This window comes from Metarhizium brunneum, chromosome 1 (assembly GCF_013426205.1).
Source record: "Metarhizium brunneum chromosome 1, complete sequence".
NCBI lineage: Eukaryota > Fungi > Ascomycota > Sordariomycetes > Hypocreales > Clavicipitaceae > Metarhizium > Metarhizium brunneum.
In genome coordinates this window covers 9565527-9587538 of record NC_089422.1, presented here as the reverse complement: position 1 = coordinate 9587538, position 22012 = coordinate 9565527, and the positions used below count along the sequence as shown (strand labels likewise).

The following is a 22012-nucleotide window of genomic DNA, read 5'->3' as shown; positions in this document are numbered from 1 at the left end:
TCCCATTGGTCCTGTCGTGCCGACCAATGTTCCGTGGCCCGTCATGCCTGTGCCGCCCGGCGGCTCCATGCAGCCGGCCCAACCTGCAGCCTACGTGCTGGGTCGTAACAGTGGGCTGCCAAGGGCCTTCCGATCGCGGCAATGTTAGCTCCCACAGCCCTGGCAAATAAGACACCCTGCTTCACAGCAACTCCACGGTCCGCCCACCACCAATGGTTGGGACCGATTCGGAAGGCAAGATGGCTCTTGCGTGACATGACTCAGACCGCAACATTTGTCCGGATGCCCATGTATCTGTCGCCTGAGACTATCCCTGTATTAGTCATATGCAACACATACTCCGTACATACAATTATAGCCCTAGGCCAGGTTTGCCAATCCCTCCGGCTGACCCTGAGTCTCTGGGGCGTACTTGTCAGTGGAATCACCATGCGCCACCAACAAAGCAGCGCGAATAGCTTCAATTAAAAAGACCTTCAAAAACAATCAATACCTTTGCCGTTGTATTCAATTCCCTGACTAGAGGCACAGCCACAGCCAAGTTGGCTGGTGGAGCTGGGTCTCTTCCAAACTCGGGCTAGTGTACTACTTGCATGCACGCCTGCCGTGTGTTTGATTACTGTCTGGTGCTGTTTTGATGATCGCATCGACACAGACAGATGTCTCCCCCTTCTCACTTTTTCTCTCCCGTCTCACATCTTTTCTCCTTATCATGACAGAAGAATCCGCGCCATGCCATTCAACATTTTTCCCTTGGTCCAGGAAGAGCCCGGCCCCCCTCCTGATGGCGGCGTTCAGGCCTGGCTCCAGATCCTCGCAAGTCATCTCATCAATGCTTTGTCATGGGGATATTCCGCTTCATTTGGCGTTTATCAACTTCATTATACGACCACATTGTCATTGCCCGAGTCGCAAGTTGCCTGGATTGGATCCCTACAAGTTTTTCTCACCTTCTTTTTAGGAACATTCGCCGGCCGCGCTGCCGATGCAGGCTACGCTCAGCACGCAGCCGTGGCGGGCTGTTCGTTAATCGTGCTCGGAACCTTCATGACAAGCTTGGCGACCGAGTACTGGCAGATATTCCTCGCACAAGGCCTCTGTACCGGCCTCGGTATGGGTGCCTGCTATGTGCCATCAATGGCTGTAGTCGGCTCGTACTGGAACAAAAGGAAAGCATTTGCCATAGGATTGGCCGCGTCTGGGAGCGGCACAGGCAGCATACTGTTCTCTTTGGTCATTCAACATCTCCAGGCGACTATTGGGTTTCCTAGCGCAGTCCGCGTCCAAGGCTATATTGCTCTAGCGTTCGCAGTCGTCGTCATCCTTGTCTTTCGGCCACGTCTTCCACCGCGCAAGGCGGGGCCACTCGTCGAATGGAAGGCATTCACGGAGCCTACATACGTCCTCTTCACGATCGGCGTAGTCCTGATATTTACAGCCGTGTATTTTTGCTTCTTCTTCATAAACACATACGCGACCCTGCGCGTAGGCCTCTCTGCGGTGGAAGCTGCGAACCTGCTCGTCATCATCAGTGCTATCGGCATCCCAGTACGACCGATACTTGGATTCCTTGCCGATAGATACTTTGGCTCACTGCTCACCTTGATCGTGTCGACGATATTCCTCGCTATAATGCTGTTTGTCTGGATTGCCGTGCGCAGCGTCAGCAGTCTTTACGTGTATTCTGTTTTTTACGGAGTTGCCACCGGCGCAGTTCAAGGAAGTCAGTATACATCCCTTCTATTTACCTTTACCTTTGGCGTGTCCTATTGTCAGATTACATCTCATAGCCAAGCCCTGCCGATCGTACCTTGAAGATTGACTAACGATGTATACCTCCAACAGTGTTCGTCAGCGGGCTCGCATCATTGACCGCGGACTTGAGCAAGCTAGGTGTTCGTTTCGGCATGGTGGATAGCCTTATAGCATTCGCGTCACTAGCAGGACCGCCGTTAGCGGGTGCTTTGATCCAAAGCGACGATGGAGGCTTTCTCAAGGCTCAGATATGGGCGGGTGTGGTGACGATGTGCGCTAGTCTCTTCATCTGCGCGGCTAAATGGACTGAAGTCAAGTTCGACGGCCCTCGCTCAAAATCCGGAGAGGGAGAAACAACACCTAACAATTTGGAGGCTGTCCAGGTGGAAGATGACGGGCGCGCGAAGGCATGAGCTCATTGTGTGTGCTTGAACCCCAGAGACCAAATAGAACTTGTCAAATCTAAAGCTATGCAAAACTGCTGCGTCCATTTTGGAAGGTGCACTGAGCCAGCTGAATGTTTCGTCTGCGGAGGTGATGACAAAGGTGTCAAACACCTGTGTGCCACGGCCGGGTGTGAAAAGAAGTCAGACCCATGCGACGATGGAGCTGCGAAACACACAGACTACCGAGGTTCATATATGGTTGGACAGCATGTAATGGAAACAAATCAAATTGGCCACGCTGGGTAAATACCTCATAAATATGGATGTTGACGTACCGTTGCAAAGTAATATAGCCACTTGAGACTGTTATTGATCAGACTCAAGAGTCATAAATAGTACGCAAGTGAGATTAATATCGTACGGATCAAGGTTGAGGACGCTGCGGCACGGCAGACCTCCACGAGGCTCATGCATCATACATTGGAAGGGTCAAAATACCTTGGAGACTGATACAAGCATCATTCCTTATTATAGCCCAGCAGCCATCAACGGTGAACTCAAATTCTCAATGGCCAATCGCCAAGTTACTCCGGCGCAACACCACCATATGAGCCAACGTGTTGGACCCAACACGATAAGGCTCTTTCGCCGTCGCTACGATTGTTATCAATCCATCACTAGCTAGTCTCTCAATCTCGGCACGGTATCCTCCGGTATCGAAAATGACGTCTGTGATGGTTGCAACTATCACGCCACCCTTCTTCGCGAGACGCACAAGTTCTTTGATTCCTGGATCAGGGCCGACGTGTCCTGGAGTAAAAGTGCCACAGCATGTGATTACGTCATAGGACTCATCTGCTTTGTCGATTTGTTTGCTCATATCAACAATGGACAGGTCGCGATAGACGCCGGTCTTGCGGGCCTCGTTTAGCATTCCCGAAGATAAGTCAATGCCGTCGATATTCTTGGCCCCGTACTGTGCCAAGGCGACTCCGACGAGTCCTGTACCACAGCCAGCGTCCAGTATGCTTCCAGTCATGTTGCCACCTTCAGTCTTGGCGCGAAGTGCGGTCGCCCTTGGCGCGACATATTCCACGTTCCCTTGAACGACATCAACGTCATATGATTCGGACCAGCTGTCGTAAATACTGGCACATTCTGTCGGTGTAGATACAGAGTAGATTGAGGTCAGATATTTGGCCGTGTTGCTTTGCTTGAACTTTGTCATTTTCGTATCTAGTCGAGCACGTTGACTTGATTCTGCACAGCTTTTATGGTGCGGCTTTGATGCGCGAAGAAATCAGTGCTTCGCAAAGGTTAATGACTTCCAAGATGTCAATTTGTTACTTTTGAAGTCATATGTGCTCAGATGCTTAGTAATAGACTCCTTCTATCCTTGCATCGGATACAGTCAGATCTCCATGTACAACTGAAAAGCTGACTAAATGTAGTCATCACAGCCCGGATTACTTGTGGCGTCGTTTTATCATGGCGCTGCGTCATCACTTACTGACCTTGTACGGAATAGCTCTGACTGATTTACATCTCATAGTCTTACACTGTATGTAGTAATGTAGGCAGTGGAAATATCTCTTGGCAAATTTCAATTGTGCAAGGTGTCCGCGCGAGGAACAAGACTCTGCACGCGGCAACAGCTGTGTCTGGCAAGAACTTGTCGTCTTTTGCCATTGTAGCCTCAATGTCTAGTGGTAAATACGCACTCAGCTCGCACTACGATGCATATATAATTGCTACTAGAGATGCTCCCAGCTATTGGCAAAATCGGCATCCACTTCGTCAATGATGCCCGCTTGGGGTTTGCCATATTTTCCTTTGCTCTTGGGATCCAGACGATCGATCTTGAACTCGTCCAACGCATACTCAGAGTGTCCATTCAGCACCATGTCCTTCAGGGCTCGCCCGATCAGCGGCACGAACTTCATAGCCCAGCCGGCGGTGAACACTGCCACACTATCTCTTGCACCGCCTTGGAGATACTGTTCCGGAATATAGTCTAGTACGAACATGTTGTCTGACTCGAGTTGTCAGCTTTCGACTGCCCTGGAGAGAGAAATGTACGGACCGAACGTATTCGTCTGCAGACACGATAAGGTGTACGCAGGTGTCATGTGATCTACGCCCACCAGGTGCTCTTTGATGAATTGCTGTGTATCGTGTATATCCTCGGGGTTCACGACGCTACCGCACCGTAGACTGGGGTCTGTAATCTGTCTTGTTGCCGCATCTACCGCGATTCGACACACGTTGGGAGGACCCCATTCGACTGTTGGAAACCCGTAGAACAGCCGTGACCTGCCATGCTTGTCGTTCGCGAACTGGAACCACATACCTGGTAACGATTAGCAGCTTCGCAATCAATGTTTACCATGACGTACTTGGAAAAAGCGTTCCACTAGGACCAGCATTGACCGAAAAATACGATGCCACCATCTCCCAGATATTGAGCTTCAGCTTGAAATTGAAGCTAGGCTGCACGACGTGATTTGTATATGCACCCGCCGCTATAATAATCTTTCGAGCCCTGAATAACACAGCCTCGTCGCCGTTGACACGGGTTTCGACCCTCCACGTATCTTCGCCGTTGTCCTTAACAGGGACGAGCTTTTTGACTTCGGTATATTGCTTAGTGTGAGCGCCATAGTCTTTGGCCAGCCGTGCCAGAGTTCGAACCAGGAGTGGGACATTGATCACGCCATTATCTGGAGCGAAGATGCCTTCCCACGCTTCTGGGAGTTTCTTGAATGGGTACTCGTTTTCCATTTCTTTTTTCGTCACTAATGTCTTGTAAGCTCAGAAGAATTGTATATACAAGTAAGACACGTACTCCTGCGGAACGGCATACCCAGCTTCTCCAGATTAGCTATAGGCCCCATGAGTGTTCCTAAGACATATTTAGTATCTTTTATAAACATGCAGAAAATCTTGAATGAGAACCTTCTGGGGTGTCTGCTCCCATTGTAGCGTCTCCGAAATTCAGGAGCCCTGACATTACGCGCAGAGATGTACCAGCGTCCATTTCTAGCTCGTTCCAAATGCCCATGGACTTGTAAGCAAGCTCCGCCATGAACGGTTCAGTATACCTGTATGTCCTGTTTGAGCGAAAGCCTGTAGAGCGTTTCCTTTGACTTACATTGTGCGATACATTCTGGCTAGGTCATTGGAGCTTCCACTCGCGTTGAAGAGACAGCTCTGCTCGAGTACCAGAATAGATTTGCCTGCTTTGGCTACCTCATATGCAGCTCCAAGCCCGATCGCGCCGCCGCCTACTACAATGACGTCGTAAACATGAGAAGGCATGATTCTTCCATGCAGCCAGCTCTATCGCTAATTTCTAGCTCGGTTGTATCCTGGATTGCTGGGAAAGCTGTGATGGGGACATCGAATATATAGACATGTACATATATCAAGTGTACGTATCGGGTAGATATCAATTGGTCCCCCCGAGCCGAGATGGATGGCTTCTTGTGTCAATGACATAGCTGACGTGAGCTTGCTAAGTGTCAAGTCTGACTAAGAGACCGGTGCTTGCGGTCTGCTGCATACGAGGTGGCCTGTACTGAGAAAAACTCAGCTTCCCCTTTATGTCGCACTGACTGTAGTACCAGACATTGCAAATTGGGTGATTCTGGTAATTTAATTCAATAAGGAATAACCCATGCCACCTAATCGAGATCTTCCTTCCTTTTGCACCCTTCCGTGCAAGTGAATCCTCCTGGAGAAAATGACGGTTCTTCCATAGGATTTTTGGCGGGTCGTCGATAGTCGGGTTCGCAGGCAACACAAACACATTTAGGCATGCCTCTTGTAGCTGTTTTGGTACTACCCTAGGCTGAATGAGTCGTGTGAAGGCAGAGGGTGATGGTGGTTTAGACACGTTAAGCCTCTTAAGCCGTAAAAGTCTAGAGCGACTAACGCGTGTAGAAAGCCTATTCTAGGTACCACCTAACTTTATAACTTCGTCAAGCCCAAGACCTTAGTGCTCCACTATTTTAGCTCTCCGGTTCAATTGTTTGTCTCCTACAGTCTACTTGGACTTCCATATCCAGTCGTGTTTACTACTCAACGAGTATATTAGAAGGTAACGCAAAGGTTGAGCTGGATAGTATACGAGGACAAGTTAGACAGAAACTTTTAATATATGCTCAATATCATAATCCCTAGGGCTGCCGGGAGTAATAGCGGAGAGTCGTTCGTGCAGTTAGTAGTTACAATAGTTCTTCCAAACCAGAGTACAAGGTCCGGCTGGAAATTTGTTAGCCCTTGGGTAGTGACGTGATCCCTACATACAATATCAATCCAACGGGGTCGCAAGTCTAGCTGTTCTGTTCTGGAACAAAAGCCTTCAACACGTTTTCCATGAAACCCGTTAAAGTGTCCTGTAGATTCAAGCCGCAAATTCTGTTTGTCACGCCATGGGATTGGAGTGACAGCTGCGGGTACTGGAAATACGCAACCTCGGCGCCACTAGCAGCCGAAATGCAGAGCAAATCTGCTTTGTCAATGGCTGAGCTCCAGAATCTAGCCAAATACTCTGTTAGCATAGAATACCGGAGGCTCGACTCTAATCGTCTGGCTTCCAGTGAATATTGCCAAGCTTCTCCTGGTAGGAGCGCGACTTTACATACAACATATTATATGATTGTGGTATTTCCTGTCGAAATGGGTCAAGCATTGTCTCACATACTGCTAGGATAATAATTTCGTCGTAAAAGCCTTTTTGCCGTTGAAGCGAGAGAGCATTTTTTGAGGCTGAAGTTTGCGACTTTGGTCATTTATCAGTGTTGGGAGACAGGAAGAACACGGCAAAACGGAAATAAAAAACGTCGACAGTGCCGAAATGAATATTCGAATATTGTCTTCGCAATGCTCAGTCCATATGGTTGGACCACTTCATTAGTGGAGTGATTAAGCGCGGCAGAGGGGAGAAAGCAGAGTAAAAAGTCGTGTCGTTCGGTGACTTGAGAGCTCCGAGCGTCTTGGCTCCAATCCATATACTGTCGACATCCCACCGGTGCGAGATTTCCAGGAGGGTGTGAAGTAGCTCAACTTGCGTCTTGCGGAAGGATAGTGGCTTATTTGACCAGTCGCCCAGAAAATCGCTGCATTGATGAAATGACTTGCTAGGATCGTAAGAGCTAGTGTCTCTAAATACCGTATTGAGTCCCGGCAAGAGTGACTGCAGAAACCGCACTCTCTGCTAGAGTGTATGAACCTCCTCCGGCTCGTCGACATCCGATATGGCACAGCCTGAGACGCAACGCCTATTAGTTCGAACAGTTAAAACGGTGTCGCACTGAACACACCGCTTACAATTGCAATTCAGCCTGAAGAACTCCTTACAAATTTTATGACATGCGGCATTATAAGAATCGATGAAGTTGGGTGTAAGGCGAGCAGCTGCAGGAAGACCTTCTTGCTTGTAAATACCAAGCACCGGGTCTGATAAATACTGTTATCGGGCGGCGAAGAACCGTCGAGCGTAGGCTGTTGTGTGTTGCCGTCATCTGGAAGGGGCAAGAGTGAATCGTCGTCGGAAGTCGAGCGGGAGCTAGGCGGAAGGCTACCCAGGTCGGGAGTAGGCCAACATGACTTATCTGGCCCCGGAGCACAGGCGCTGTACAAGGAGCTGTGCGCCGCATGATCTTCTAGAGCGAGCTGCGACAGATCAGGGATATCTCGCGTCCCATCCTCTCGATTTTCGTCAGCATCCACAGTAGTGTTGGAAAAATAATTCGTCTATTCGTTGGGTTGAAAGTACGATTCATGTCGTCTGGCTCGGTAGCTCTGTACTAGGAGGTGTGTTTGCTCTCGTCGCAAGACCGCAGGGTCTTCTTCTATTGTCATAGAGTCCAATTTCGTTTGCTTTTACGATCTGGTCGTGATATGTGACAAGGGTTCAATATAAAGGCTTGGAGCAAAAGGGCTCAATTCAATAATAATCTCGTAGGATGTCAAAGGTCCTGAGTTGCTACAAGAAAGGAAGAGAAGGGTGACCGCCTTATATACATAAAAGGAACGCCCGGGCCTAGGGTCCTTGCCCGGGCACGTGTTCTAGCTGTGTAACCAACAGGTCCTGTATCGGCGAAGCCCCTTTGTTGGGCTTCACGACCTGTTGGGCCTTTTCCGTGTAACATGATATCATATGCGACATGTGTCTCCGTAGACGCCGTTGGCGCCAATTCTGCGGCAGTCGCTGGCGAAGATTCGATTTCCAAGGTAGCGGAGACTGGATTCCTTAAGGGGATACTGCTGAGACAAACGGGCTGTTGCGTAGATAACCATGGTTTGCCGATATCTAACTTGATGTCAGGCCACTAGCTGGCATTGACGAGTCAGTGACTCTGACGAAGTTGTTCCCCGCATACTGTTCCCGAAGTTGTTGCAGTTTGCGCAAACGAAGTCGTTCTCGATGGGCTCTTACCCAGAGCCTCTTCCTTTCTCGCGGCCGCTCTGCAGAGACTAGTCGTGGAGCTACATATTAACCATTACATCTCAGACCGAAGTTGTGTCAACACGGACAGGATGATTGCTCTGGATGCTTGTAGGACCAAAACCCCAAAATTCATGTTAGTTAGGAGTGAATGTTGACGGCCTCGAACGCCGGCCTGTTTTCTTCTTCACCTAATTCTAGAGCATGGGTATTCATCAGGATCGTCAGGGGTCTATTGTATTGGCTCGCAAATTCATCGCTGAACTTCGACTCCCGTACAAGGACGCCCGTATAGTACCAGGGGCCTGTCAATGTATTAACTACTAGCAAGGGTGGTGTAGATGTCAAAGACTGTGCCAGTAACCTGTTAATAACCATAGTTGCAACGCTGTCTCATCCAGGTTTTAACGTACACTGATGTGGAGATATTTTGTTATTTATTTTTGGTCAAGGATGGACATTGAAAATTGACGTGCATGGCCTAATTCTCCGAGTTGCTCCACTTGCTACTGTCCTCAATACACGCGACTTCCAGGCTGCTATTAGCTATGTTGCTGTCTCACGGGTTACTTCGGTTAGAGGCTTGCTCCTTAAGGCGCTATTCGATCGTCAGAGTCTCTATAACCACACGCCCACGGAAGGTTCATCATACATATGTAGTTCATGTGCCTGTCAACTGTGTCCTCCGAGCTCCGTTCAGGCTAACTGGAAAGCAGGGATACAAACCCGCCTACCTGTCCAACAACGCCGTCGGGCTTAACAGCTGACCGACCGTGCCCGCTAGTCTACATTGACTAGACGACGTTCTCCTACAAGCTACATAAGTAGAGGAGGGTTAAACCCGTTTAATATATAGTATATACTCATAAAGTTCAATTGCAGGTATATAGTATAACCCTTTAGGCTGGAGATCTAGCCGTTAAGTCCCTTGCCTAAGGCAACTCAACGAGCGTCCAAAGCACTCTAGCCCAGATAAACAGATACAACCCACCCTCACCCCAAGACAACCCTAAGCCATCCGTTGATCCGACGGATGAAAATGCCCAGGATCTTTAGTAGCGCACCTTTCTTCACCATTACGGTCTTAGCATTGCTACATCAACAGCACTGGAAACTTTTCCCCGCACTAATTCGCCGGGAATTATGTCATTCATCGCCGGCTAAAGCCCGCACCATAAAAGTGGAGTTACCGTCACACAGCAGATCTCTGCCTTCCGCAGTAGGAAATCCGGAGAGCAGCTGATAGTATTGATATCTTTTGCCCCACACGGGGAACGCCCCGGGAGAGTCTGGTTGCACTAGCACTAGTTCGGAATGCTCCGAGGGGAAGGGGGTGGTGTGGATATCAATTAGCTTGTGTGCCTATCGAGGTGCCATTGAATTCGGACACCTTCGGCTGGGGCTGCGTCTTAGGTCAGCTGAGCCGCTGGCACTTCTTTGGATTGAGACCCAGAGAACCATGGTAGAGTTGAATCATGTTGCTTCTGTCGCACCGCATATTGTTCAAGACTAGTGATTACAATGACGCTAAGGCATGTAAGACCAATCAAGAGTGAATTTTTGGCAGCGGTTAGTCGATGATTGTCGTCATGAGTGTTGCACGGGCTACCGGAACTTGCACGAGGGTCCATGTATTGAATTGGCCCCTCACTATATGTAGGGGCCTAGCTAGCTAGCCGAAATATGACGCCAACCAGACGGTATTTACACTGCTCGGGCGTTGCCGTACGCGGAAAAATAGGTGTGGCTTTGACCTCGGGGAATAAGCGCCCTAGGGAAGATTGAGGTCTTGGCGTAAGATCCAGACGTCGGGGCTGTACATCGCGAGACTAGGCGTCAAAGGTTGAGGCCCTGCTGCACACAAGAATGAGCCTGTGGGCGGCTGCAACCAATAAGGTCTAGCTATAGCGCCGATATGCGGCAATACGCTCTTTCGGCTAGTTCCCGCTCGCAGATGCTAATATAAAAGCGCTCTAGCCTCCCCGGCGCCGACATTACAAAGGTGGAGATTGCTGTAGACATAAGCTCAAGACAGTTTTGCGCTTCGTTACAAATAGAGCTTCTTAGTGTCAATTCTTTTCCAAGCCAGTCTTCCCTGCGTGACTAGATAAAATGCCCAAGAGAAACGACGCTAGCCACAGAGTGCCTCCAAAGGCGTTGAACCGTTCGAGCGGCTATGTTGACGCCAATCCTGAGGAAGACTGGAGCACAGTAAGTGACCCCGCGGAGAAAAAGCGTATACAAAACCGAGTCGCGCAAAGAAATCACCGTAAGGAACTACAGCCGCGGGCTATATTGTACTAGTCGCTGATTCTGTAGGTCTTCGTATGAAGGCACGCATAGAGGAGCTCCAAAAACAGCTTCGTGAACATGAAGCCGGGGCATCTGAGCGGAATGAACAAACTGGGCAACTTCAAAACAATGCAAAATCATCATCAAACCGCGAAAACTTCTCTACGGCTCAACAAGATTCATGCACTCCACATTCAGTCGATCAAGACATATTTGACTGTGTTCGACTTGAGGACCAGCCGCCAAGCGAACCTGGCGACGCACATAATGGTTTAAGCGAGACAGTGTTTGTTTCGTCTAGGGATACATCATCCGGTTGTACTTTCCCAAGTCAAAACATGAATGTCGGCATTTAGCTAACAACTTAGTGGCTCCAAGAGCAGATAAACAAGTCGAGCCATTCTTTGCGACAGAAGAAACTGGCGGAATGGGTTTTCATGGCTCAAACAACCTCTGGGGACTTGAAGTCGGAGATACCACGGCGACTACAGCATCAGAAACATCGTCAGGCAACTACATCAACGGAGCGCTTTTCGCGCTTCAGAACTGCCGGCCAGAGCAGACTGTCAGTCTTCCCACGCCATCACCAGAAGAAATGGTGCTAGATGAACGTGTCCAGAGTATCATGAAGCAGATTGAGTCTGCTGGGTTCAGTGATTTTGATGCATTAGTAATGACCTATTATTGCGAGGCATTCCGCGAGTCTTCGCCGCTTGCTTATGAGCAGCAACTCAGTCGTACAAGGCGACTGCCAGGAATCCTCGCGGAACTCTCCAAGACAGCAAAACAGTGGCCTTATAGAGAACAGCGCGGGTTTTATGAGGAAGCAATGAGAACAGCAGAGAGTATGCTGATTTTAGAGAGCAAGACCGCGCGTAGCGCCCTCGAGGCTCATCTCGCTTCCCTTGCAAGCGCAACACTCACCTCACCGAGAAAACTTTGCCTAACGGCACCTGATCTACACAGAATAAAGAACTTGATTCGAAAAGAGGTAACTTTGCCGCGCAAGCGATTCCAGTTAAGTTGCTGACATCGCCTACAGCAACCGCACTTGTGGGGGCTCATAATGGCGCTTATAGCCAATTTCCAGGGTGTCTGGCGGCATGACCGCTCAAATACCGCTCTTGCTACTATTATGCTTATGCAGTTATCCGGCCGCCTGGACTCTAGCACGCTCATTCAATTGGTCCAAGCTTGTTGATGGCGTTGGAAATTCACAGTTCCCGCAACGCCTGACGAAACTGGGCCTGATCATCGCTGGCTTGGCGCTTTACCGTGGCCAGGAAGATGGTGCGGTCAAGTACATACCAGTAAGCCAAGGGAGACAGTTCGGTACTAGTCGAATACAGCGGCTTTTGTCCGACTGGCATCGTGACGTGGCTGATAGCAAAGCAGGTAGCCACAGTACTGTGACCAAGTGTACATATCATCTCTGCAATGGCTCATCTCGTGGCTTGCCACTATCTTCTTCTTTCTCGAAGCACTCTAAATAATGGCTATTAGTCCAGCTGTTCAAGCCGAGATGTCGCATCGCATGGACCCTCTCTCGCCGGACATCTTATGACATCCACGACTTAATACAAAGTTACATTTTTCGATCTAGTCCAGCTCAGGGTTTGTAATGAGATCTGGTCATATCGTGTTTACTCGGGCTTTATGCGGAGTATTAGCTTCTTCAACAAGTTGGTTTCGTCTAATGTCTTCACCCTGTCTTGAGACAAAACACACATTGTCTTTCAGCAATTCTCCGATCCATCTATGCATAGCCCATGTCCTACGAGTGTCTCGCTGTGTAGCCCTAGACTAGACGATGGTCAGATTTCGAGGCCGTTGCAGAGATACAAGTCGTGATTCCAATCAACTTGAAGCCAGGTCTGTTGGGACGGAGGGTGCTGCATGCCACTATCACGCGGCTGAACGAAGAGTGCGCAGTTGTATTGTGACATAGGCAACGGGACGTGTGACCTTGCTATATTTCTCGTAACCTATAAGCCATCATGAATTCATCATCAGAACGAACACGCATGGACCTACTATGAAGACAAGTAGGTACAGATGGAATGTATTCTGGTCGGCGAAGCTCTACACCGCTGCATGTTCCTTGTCGTTGCATTTTGTTCATCAAATAAAAACTCAACCAATTGACGAATGCTAACCCTGCCTTGCTGCCCGCTTATTATTGTTCCAAGACATCTATGCGCTAACTGTGTCTAGCTCACGTCTTCAAAGCGAAAGAGGGCTGCATCATGAGAGGTCGAATCCGTTGTATCCATTTGTGGCTTTCCGTCGAATGGTCTCAAGGTATCGCGGCAACCCACCGTCGTAGCTCAGCACCTGACGTGGTTTTCCGGGAATATTCGCGCCTGCTCGTAAAATAAGTTGACTTGAACGGTGCTCGTTTTCGGCCGGGTATGGAGGAGCACTCACCAGTATACCAACTATCGACTTTGTGCCTCAACGAGACCGAATGTAGCTCATTCGTGAGCTTCTTCCAATCCTCTTGCGCCTGAAGCTGCGCGTTGATCTTGGTTTGGCCATTTGCTCGCATGGATGTCATCATGTCAACAATCCATTCACCTTGAGGCTGCACGAGCGATGGCCCGTTGTTATAGAACGTAGGTGAGTGTGGTCCCTGTGCATACAACACGTCAGTCAAGTGTAGCGCCCACGCACTCGCACATACCACTTGCATTGGTGAAGAAGAAATTTGGAAAGCCGTGCACCGCCATGCCCAGATACGTCAGCGCTCCTCGCTGCGTGTTCCAGGTCTCGGACAGGCTCTGGTTGTCGATGCCGCGGATGTCAATCTGAGTGAAGCTGCCAGTCAGACTGTCGAACCCCGTGGCTATGGCAATCATGTCCAGCTCATGCGTCACACCGTCGGATGTGACAATGCCTTGCGGCACGACTCGGGTGATGTCGACCTGTTTCAAATCCACGAGTTTCACATTGGGCTTGTCCATCTGTTCATAGTAATCCTGCTCCAGACTCACCCGCTTTCCGGCGAATGGATGCAGTGGTTCCAGAGGGGCGAGGATATCTCTCTTGACTGGATCGGAGATCCGCTTGCGGGTGTTGCGCGCCCAGAAATCGTATATGACTCGATTCGCCTCCGGGTTGAGGAGCAGGTCCTTGTAGACAAAAAGGACGGCAAAGCCGCCAACTTGCCACGCGTTTTGAAGTGTACGCTCGATCTCCTCCGGGGAATCGTCGACCAAATTCTTCTCAGAGTCGGGATACAAGAATCCGCTAGAATTTCTATAGCGATCCGTTCCCAGTAACTGCTTGAGCCCTGCCCTATCGTTATCGATCGTCTCGCGCGTCAGCGCTTGCTGTCTCATTGGCATGCAGGTGTTGGGCGTGCGGACAAATACGGTAAGTTGCTCAGCATCGCGCGCCGTGGTCTGCGCGATTTGAACCCCAGTCGCTCCGGTTCCGATCACTCCCACCTTCTTCCCACGCACATTGATCCCTTCAGCCGGCCAGAATGAAGAATGGCACATACGTCCGCCGAAAGTGTCGAGCCCGGGCCAGTCGGGGAAATGGCGTTTGCTGGCAAATCCGAGACAGCCATGCAGAAAGCGCGCGGTGATCTCCGTTCCATTATCACAAGAGACCTGCCATTTATGCGTCTCGTCATCCCACCGTGCCGTGTGAACCCGCGTGTTGTATAGTGTGTCTTTGCTAATATCCAGAATCTTGTCGACGTGGTGAAAATATCGCTGCAACTCCGGTGCACTAGGATACTGCTCACTCCACTCCCACGTCTCGTAGATCTCCGGGATATCAAGGGCGTAGACGGGGTATTTACTGTCCTGATGGACACGAGGGCCGTACGTCAGCCTACGAATCGCCACGCTCTCTTTCTCCAGCGCACCGACAAAATCAGGGAAGAACGTCAACTTACGACCCGTGCGCCGGGGTAACTGGAAACACACTGTCAGGCAAATGTGCGCCGATCGAGCCTTTAGCGGCGCGGTTTGGTAAACGTCGAGTAACTTACTTGTTCCAATGCCAGATCCCCCCCAAGCCCGACCCGGCTTCGACAAGCTTCACATTAAACCCTTCCTGTCGCAGTCGATGCATCAAGTACACGCCTGCGAACCCGCCCCCGACTATGGCGGCGTCCAGTTCGAGCGTCACTGCACCGCTGGAGTTGCCGTTGGTCCGAAAATGTCCGTTGGTGCCTTTGGCCTCTGTATCCCCGTTGACACCGTGTGTCTCGGCGTGTCCATTGACGCTCTTTGCCGCTCTCGCAGCAAGGATGCTGCGTTGCATCTCGGGCATTCTTGTCTGAAGTGGTATTGTCTCTTCTCGTCACGCTGTTCTTTATCGTTTTATTTTGTGAAATGCCGTCGATGCGACTCAAAAGGATAGACCAATATCCGACTATGATATGACCGGAGAGTAGGTTCTGATTAGTCTCGGCGACGATGACTACATCTACATAGTCATCTCTGCTGATTCATGTGGGGGTCTGACTTTCTAGTATCTAAATCAAGACTCTTGCGTCAGATCCAATCAGATCTTACGTCGGAGACGTAAAGTCAGATAACTCCGAACCTAAGTCTTACTGATCAGTTATGACGGGGCTTCTGTTTGGCCGCGGTCCGTCGCTTGACTAATCGGCACTTATTTCATATGCGATAATATCTAATGTACTCGAAGGCGAGATGAATAAAATTGTCCAGGGCTTTTATGTATTCATAATTTACGAGATAGAGATATCTTTCCCTTCCCGCTTCTTCTAAGTCACGCCTTTGCACTCCTACAAACATGGAAACGCCAGCTACACGCATGGATGAATATGGCTTTCGCTCAAGATGGGCGTCGAGGCTTATCAGAGAGAATATCTTCCATACGATGACTAACCTGGCGAAAGCGACTGACCACAGTCCGCGGAAACAGAATTACTCACCAACGACTTCACAACCTGAATGTATTTCCTTCTCGGCTCCTCATCTACGCGACCTTGTTCACACAGCCCCTTCAAGCCCATTCGATCTCCCGAAAGATGTTGTGCAGGAGTATGAAAGAGTCTCTGCTAAGAATTCTGATGACTTGACTTTCAAGCACAGAGTGTGTATCGTCGGTGCCGGTATTGCTGGCCTGTTCATTGCTATGATTCTGGACAGCCTGAAAATTTCCGGTCTGGAATATGATATCCTTGAAGCCTCAGACAGAACTGGAGGACGACTATATACTCATTACTTCTCCGATGTCCCACACGACTACTACGATGTCGGCGCCATGCGATTTCCTGATATCGACATCATGAAGTCAAGTTTCAAGCTTCTCAAGCAGCTGAATCTTCCGCTGATCCCTTATTACTTTAACCAAGAGAGCGGTTCCGTCAAATGTCCCACCATGTATAACGATATAACACTTATTGATGGCGAGCCGCGTGGGTCTGATCCGTTTCGTGTTGGTGAGGCAAACGGAGGTTCAGTGCCTGACAAGAATGTCGATGACGTGAACAAACTGCTCGATAGTGCCTATGAGCCTTTTAGAAAGGCGATGGCTGCGGACTTTGAAGAAGGATTCAAGCTTTTGATGCAATATGATAGCTATACCACTCGCGAATTTCTCAAAAATCCGCCCCCCGTCAAGAATGGAGTGATGCCTTTCAAATACCTAGACTTTTTCAGTATCCAGTGGCTGGAGACCAATAACACAGCAAGTGGCCTCTTCGATCAAGCATTCTCAGAGTCAGTCATGGACTCTTTTGACTTTGCGGGACCTAGAGAAGACACCATAAAGTGGTACTGCATCGACGGGGGTTCTTCACTTTTGACCCGGGCCATGGAGAAGACTATTAAGCAACCCGTCCAGCATGGAAAACGGGTGCGAAAATACAATCAGAACCCAAACACCAACGAAATCACTGTTTCGGTCGCCGGGGAACCCGAAGGAAGCCGCCAGGACTATACTACCGTTTTCAACACAACTAGTCTTCCGTGTCTGCAACGAATGGATTTGACTGGTCTCGACTTGCATCCTAGTCAAAAATGCGCAATCAGAAGCTTAGACTACGATGATAGTGCAAAGGTAGCCATGAAGTTCTCTTATCCATGGTGGATAACGAAGTGCGGCATCACAAGCGGCGGCGAGGCATCCACGGATACACCTCTTCGTACTTGCGTGTATCCATCTTATAATATCCGCGATCCGCAAGATCAGTCGGCCACACTGATTTGTAGCTATACATGGGCTCAGGATGCGACACGCATTGGCAATCTGATCGCGTGCCACGATGACGAACTTCGTGACCTGATCTTAGATAATTTGGCACGGGTACACCTGAAGAATTTCCAACAACAGGGTCCCATTTCCTACCATGGTCTGACTACTCTTGATGAGGTTCGCCAGATTATCGGCGACGCTTACATATCACACCACGCTTGGAGTTGGTCGCACGACCCCTTCACTTCGGGTGCCTTTGCACTATTTGGGCCTGGCAAATTCTCCAACTTGTACCCTTATCTCACACGCCCAGCGGCGGACAGTCGTTTCCACATCTGCGGAGAGGCGAGCAGTGCGCACCATGGGTGGATTGGTGGTAGCTTGGACAGTGCACTGGCCAGCGTGCACAAGTTCTTGAAAAGATTCGACATGTGGGAGAAGCAACTAGAGTTGAGGGAGCTATGGGACATGCCTCTGGGGCTAGAGGACGGTGTCGATGGTACGCTGCATCTGCAGGTCGCGTTGGGCATGATCCCAACAAGCGAATTAGTTGGACGAAATACAGTCAGACCTGTACATAACAAAGATGAGGCTACGCGTGGTTGTATCGTTTCGTAGCAGGTATCGCTACAAGGTGCACGGTAAATGTGACGTGGATGATGATTGTACTCATCCTACTACACATGCGTTCATATGTTCCGCCATGGGACTCACTCTTCCATGTGAAAAACCGCTTCGGTGCCCATACCGTTAGCATCCTCGTCAGCTTCTATAGGTATCTGCGTTAACCTGGCCTGGGATGCGAGCGGCGTAGTCACGTCAGCTGCGGGCGGCAAGATGCTTCACAAACTAACAAGGCAAGGTGAAAGGTTCCGCCCCGTTGACAGTCGGGTTAACTCCGAACCATCCCAGCCTCGAGCACCATACTTTGACACAGTCGTAAAGCAAGCACGCCTAGCTCTTCCAAAATGCTTTGTACCTGATGCATCCGGAGAGACCGTCATGGCAAGAGCTTTTGCCGTTATCCTAAGCGACTCCCACAACCTTTGTAAAATGTATTAGTTGGCCACGTCAGTTCGCTACAGTCCGCGCTGGTATCCTGGACGATTCATAAAGTCTGGTACTATTCTCAACCAAGTTCCAAAATGTCCGTTCTTGCCTCCGAGAGGTCTGTCACACACATACACTTGTTTAGTCATATAATACCCTGCCTAGTCATACAAGTCATCAAGTTAGTCAGATGTCTCTCCGAGTCTTATTCACCCCTTACCCGATTCTGCTTCGGCATGCGGCTTACTACTAGGATCAGTGTCTCCTGTCGTCATCCCGTCACTTGGGGCTTGGGGGTAGTCCGTCTCCAGACGGTATTAGCGGTCGGATAATATGTGGCATGAACGGGAACATTCTCTCACAGAATGTCGCCACTTTGGTTTTATTTACTTTGTTGTGTATAGTACACAGACTCTCTTCAACGCGCGCCATGGCTTTCACCGTGCTATCTGATCATAACGTTAAACAATTGCTGAGCGAACTCAGTCTAAATGATACCCGCGAACTTATTACAGCCTTGCAAGGAGGCCTTGTCGCCTACTCGTGCCAGAATGAGCAGCAGTATCAGCCAGAACGTTCTGTTATTTCTCGGCCGGACGGGCAAAGAAGCTTGTTCATGCCCGCCACGACACCACAGTCAATTGGTGTCAAGATTGTGGGCATTGCTCCTTCTTCCGGGCTCCCGAGCGCCTTTTCGGAAGCATCACCACGGCCACCAGGGCTATGTAGCGTCCTTACCCTGTGTAATGCTGTAGGAGAAGCCGTCGGTATACTCAACGCTGCGGAGCTTACGGCTTTCCGCACCGCTTTGGGCTCCATGCTCCTCTACAAGTCTCGCAAGGAGACAGGTAACATCGTGGTCTTCGGCTCAGGGAAGCAGGCACAGTGGCATATTCGCTTGGCTGTGTTGCTACGTGCGCAGGATATTCGCAAGATCGTTATTGTCAATCGAAGCTATAAGCGAGCCCAACAACTAATTGCCAGTCTAGTTAAAGACTCACATGCGTCCTGGCCGTCACACATCACGCTGTACCAGTTTGGGGAAGGCAACGAAAGCCTCGAAGACCTGGTTGCAGATGCGGATGCCATCTTCTGTACCACTCCAGCTACTGAACCTCTTTTCCTTGCGAGATTCCTCACTTCAGCAAGTGCTCGAAGGAAGACACGATACATCGCTGCTATCGGCTCATACCGGCTGAACATGGCAGAGATCGATCCGGAGCTCCTCAAGGCGATAGTAGATGATTCTGGAATATTCTCGCAGCATGTGTGGGAAGGGCATATTACGGTTGACACCCGCGATGGGTGTCTAAAGGAGGCCGGAGAGCTAGTTAGCGCAGGTATAAATCCGAGTAAGATGCTCGAGGTCGGACGAATCTTTGGATCTGAAGACATCCCCTCCGCGCAGACTGAATGGCTCGAAAGAGGCTTTGTCCTGTATAAAAGCGTTGGAGTAGGTGTTATGGACATGGCGGTAGGGCACCAGCTTCTGCAACTTGCCAAAGCCAAGGGTATCGGGACGACCTTGGCAACTTTCTAGAAGATGGACTAGGAAGTATATAATAAAAAATTGGTCTTCAAGTGTGAACCCAATCAGCTATTCAAGTTTATATAATAAGGGCTTACATTATAATCAGCCTCGTATACTAACAATGTACTGACAACTTTCTACCTACAGGGTTATCGCGTGATCCCAGCTCTTGTTGTAACGAGTCGCAAATCAAATATAGTCCGGCCGGAATAGGACAGTCTGCCGACGTGTGTGCTCACTAATAGCGATACTTGGAAAATTTAGCGACTCGTCACGACACTTTCTCGGAAGAATACATACTCTAAATTGGATATTTTCCTTATCAGTCAGGTCGTAGAATTCGTTATTTTCATGATGCCCAATAGCTGCAGCGAGTCTCTGTCTCCGTCGATTCTCATAGAAGTAGTAGCCCATGAGAACAAGAGTAAGAAGACACGCCGCACAGCTCGTTGCTAAAATGGTAATCCTGGCCGGCATGTATCTCGGCGCGTCACTATCCTGGAAGGTCAATGGCCCAACGATGTTTCCAATGCCTGTAGCCACCATGTCAGTTGTTGGGTCCATCATGGCACGCGGGAGTACGGGGCATATGGCTTACCAAACGCCACGAGAAGCATCGCATTCATGGTAACCTTTTTCGTGTTGCCGGCGAAATTGCTCGCCGAGTATGCGTAAAGAAGGGCCATTGACGATCCGATGAAATTCGTAAGGAAATTCCCCGCGAGTTGCAGTCCTTGGTTATCTTTCGGTGAGAATGATACAAGTCCACCACCCAGCACACCTCCACAAGCGATCAGGAATATAATCCCCAGGCCATTGGCATTAAATCGGCCACTAAACCAGGCAACTGCAAGGGTGGAAACAATTGCAACGGCTCCTGAGCCCACAGAGAGCAACGCGGTTTCCTTGGATGAAAATCCAAATCCTTCAATGATGGCGGCCTGGTATGTGGAGACGGAGCCGTTAGGGATATTCGAGAGAATATTAATGAGGCAGATGAGCAGGGCCTGGGGATCCCGGAAACACTCAAATACTTGGTGCAACTTGAAGTGCTTGTTCTGGATACCTGTCCTGTTTTCGCGAAGCCGCTCAATCGCCCAGACCCTTTCCTGGTGCGAGAGGAACGTGGCCGTCATTGGGCTTGAGGGCAGGATCCAGACCGTGACCACGCCAATCATGATGGTAAGGAGGCCAAAGAGGAGAAACATGATCTGCCAGGATTTAAAATCTTGGCCTTGATAGAACTGGAATCCATATGAAGCGAGGGCGCCGACAATCTGCCCTAGGCCAGTGGACAGATACCAAATGCCCATACGGAGCGGCTGCTCTGACCGCTTGTACCACATGCCAGTGATGAGAATCAGTGCTGGAGCGACGACGGCAACGAAGCAACCTAGCAAGACTCTGAGAGCGGCCAGGGTAGCCCAGTTCTGGGCACCTACGGAGATCCAGTCAGGTTAGCTGAACCGGCTTGACAGTTTTCATCACCTACCAGCATTTGCTGAGACCACGATACCCCAAAGTATGATATTGGCTCCTAGATATCTAGCCAAGGGAAAGCGCTGCATCAGATACCCAGTGGGGAATTCACAAACGATGAAACTAATATAGAAGATTGTAGCCAACAGGGAGAACTGGTTGCCCGTGATCCCAGTGTCTTGCTTTATGCCCATGACATTGGCGTAGTTGACTGATACATGCCATGTATAGGTGAGCATTCGACTACAAATGAATCAGGGGTTGGGCACTCACGCAAAGTCTTATCCAGATACTGAAGAAAATAGCAACAGGTCAGAAGAGGCATGATGTGCCAGTCAATCTTGCGCAAGAGCCGCTTCTCATCACTGTCTGACATGGAAGGCACCGTCCCTTGGTTTTCAAGGAATTTGAGAGCCGCATCCACATCTCTGGTCGCAATTTGCTTTGTTGGCTCCCCGTCGTCAACTTGCATGATGCTAGATATTTCTCCATCTCCACGAGGCATTGTGACGGACACGGAAATCTTGGAATGCGAAATACAACCAGACAGGACGCACACAGGCACAGGCCCGGGCTACATCCAGGACCGCGAGAGCCAGTTGCTATTTTATAACGCCTCTGTACGCTGCCAAAACGTGGCCGCCCTTCGCGCCGCATCCTGTGGCTGAAACGGATACAAGCTTCGGGCAACATTCAGCCAGCCACCCCCGCAAACTAGCGGGCTTTGCGAATGAGCCTAATTTTGGAGCTGGGGTAAGAGTTTCCGACTGGTTGCACCAGACCTGTTATCACTTGCTAGGGTAACAAAGTTAAAGCGTCTTCAGGACGTGGCACTCAAAGTATAAACGCGGGGGAAGGCACCTTGAGCTAAATATATTACTTTAA

At 49.8% G+C, this 22012-nt stretch overlaps 8 protein-coding genes across 8 annotated transcripts; 4 read left to right on the top strand and 4 right to left on the bottom strand.

Annotated features, from left to right (window-relative positions):
* Positions 1-732: 732 nt before the first annotated feature.
* asaE_2 (MFS transporter asaE) lies at positions 733-2168 on the top strand (the record flags this gene model as incomplete). The annotated part of the gene is made up of 2 exons (XM_066130043.1): positions 733-1771; positions 1846-2168. 2 exons carry the CDS (start codon positions 733-735, stop codon positions 2166-2168), a joined length of 1362 nt encoding a protein of 453 aa, XP_065986102.1.
* Positions 2169-2706: 538 nt separating this feature from the next.
* Positions 2707-3369, bottom strand: METTL27_0 (Methyltransferase-like protein 27; the record flags this gene model as incomplete). The annotated part of the gene is made up of 1 exon (XM_014685702.1): positions 2707-3369. One exon carries the CDS (start codon positions 3367-3369, stop codon positions 2707-2709), a length of 663 nt encoding a protein of 220 aa, XP_014541188.1.
* A 526-nt stretch (positions 3370-3895) lies between these two features.
* On the bottom strand, positions 3896-5459 carry G6M90_00g029830 (uncharacterized protein; the record flags this gene model as incomplete). The annotated part of the gene is made up of 6 exons (XM_066130042.1): positions 3896-4173; positions 4225-4491; positions 4538-4936; positions 4987-5043; positions 5097-5242; positions 5293-5459. 6 exons carry the CDS (start codon positions 5457-5459, stop codon positions 3896-3898), a joined length of 1314 nt encoding a protein of 437 aa, XP_065985582.1.
* A 5245-nt stretch (positions 5460-10704) lies between these two features.
* G6M90_00g029820 (uncharacterized protein) lies at positions 10705-12085 on the top strand (the record flags this gene model as incomplete). The annotated part of the gene is made up of 4 exons (XM_014685704.1): positions 10705-10861; positions 10912-11202; positions 11253-11875; positions 11927-12085. 4 exons carry the CDS (start codon positions 10705-10707, stop codon positions 12083-12085), a joined length of 1230 nt encoding a protein of 409 aa, XP_014541190.1.
* A 1043-nt stretch (positions 12086-13128) lies between these two features.
* BVMO (Baeyer-Villiger monooxygenase) lies at positions 13129-15171 on the bottom strand (the record flags this gene model as incomplete). The annotated part of the gene is made up of 5 exons (XM_066130041.1): positions 13129-13247; positions 13312-13516; positions 13575-14699; positions 14792-14810; positions 14888-15171. 5 exons carry the CDS (start codon positions 15169-15171, stop codon positions 13129-13131), a joined length of 1752 nt encoding a protein of 583 aa, XP_065986137.1.
* Positions 15172-15747: 576 nt separating this feature from the next.
* On the top strand, positions 15748-17685 carry G6M90_00g029800 (uncharacterized protein; the record flags this gene model as incomplete). Its single annotated transcript, XM_014685706.2, has 1 exon — positions 15748-17685. One exon carries the CDS (start codon positions 15748-15750, stop codon positions 17683-17685), a length of 1938 nt encoding a protein of 645 aa, XP_014541192.2.
* An 862-nt stretch (positions 17686-18547) lies between these two features.
* Positions 18548-19657, top strand: G6M90_00g029790 (uncharacterized protein; the record flags this gene model as incomplete). The annotated part of the gene is made up of 1 exon (XM_014685707.1): positions 18548-19657. One exon carries the CDS (start codon positions 18548-18550, stop codon positions 19655-19657), a length of 1110 nt encoding a protein of 369 aa, XP_014541193.1.
* A 229-nt stretch (positions 19658-19886) lies between these two features.
* On the bottom strand, positions 19887-21632 carry G6M90_00g029780 (uncharacterized protein; the record flags this gene model as incomplete). Its single annotated transcript, XM_014685708.1, has 5 exons — positions 19887-19898; positions 19949-20181; positions 20247-21086; positions 21141-21338; positions 21401-21632. The coding sequence occupies 5 exons, from the start codon at positions 21630-21632 to the stop codon at positions 19887-19889; spliced, it is 1515 nt and encodes a 504-aa protein (XP_014541194.1).
* Positions 21633-22012: the final 380 nt, after the last annotated feature.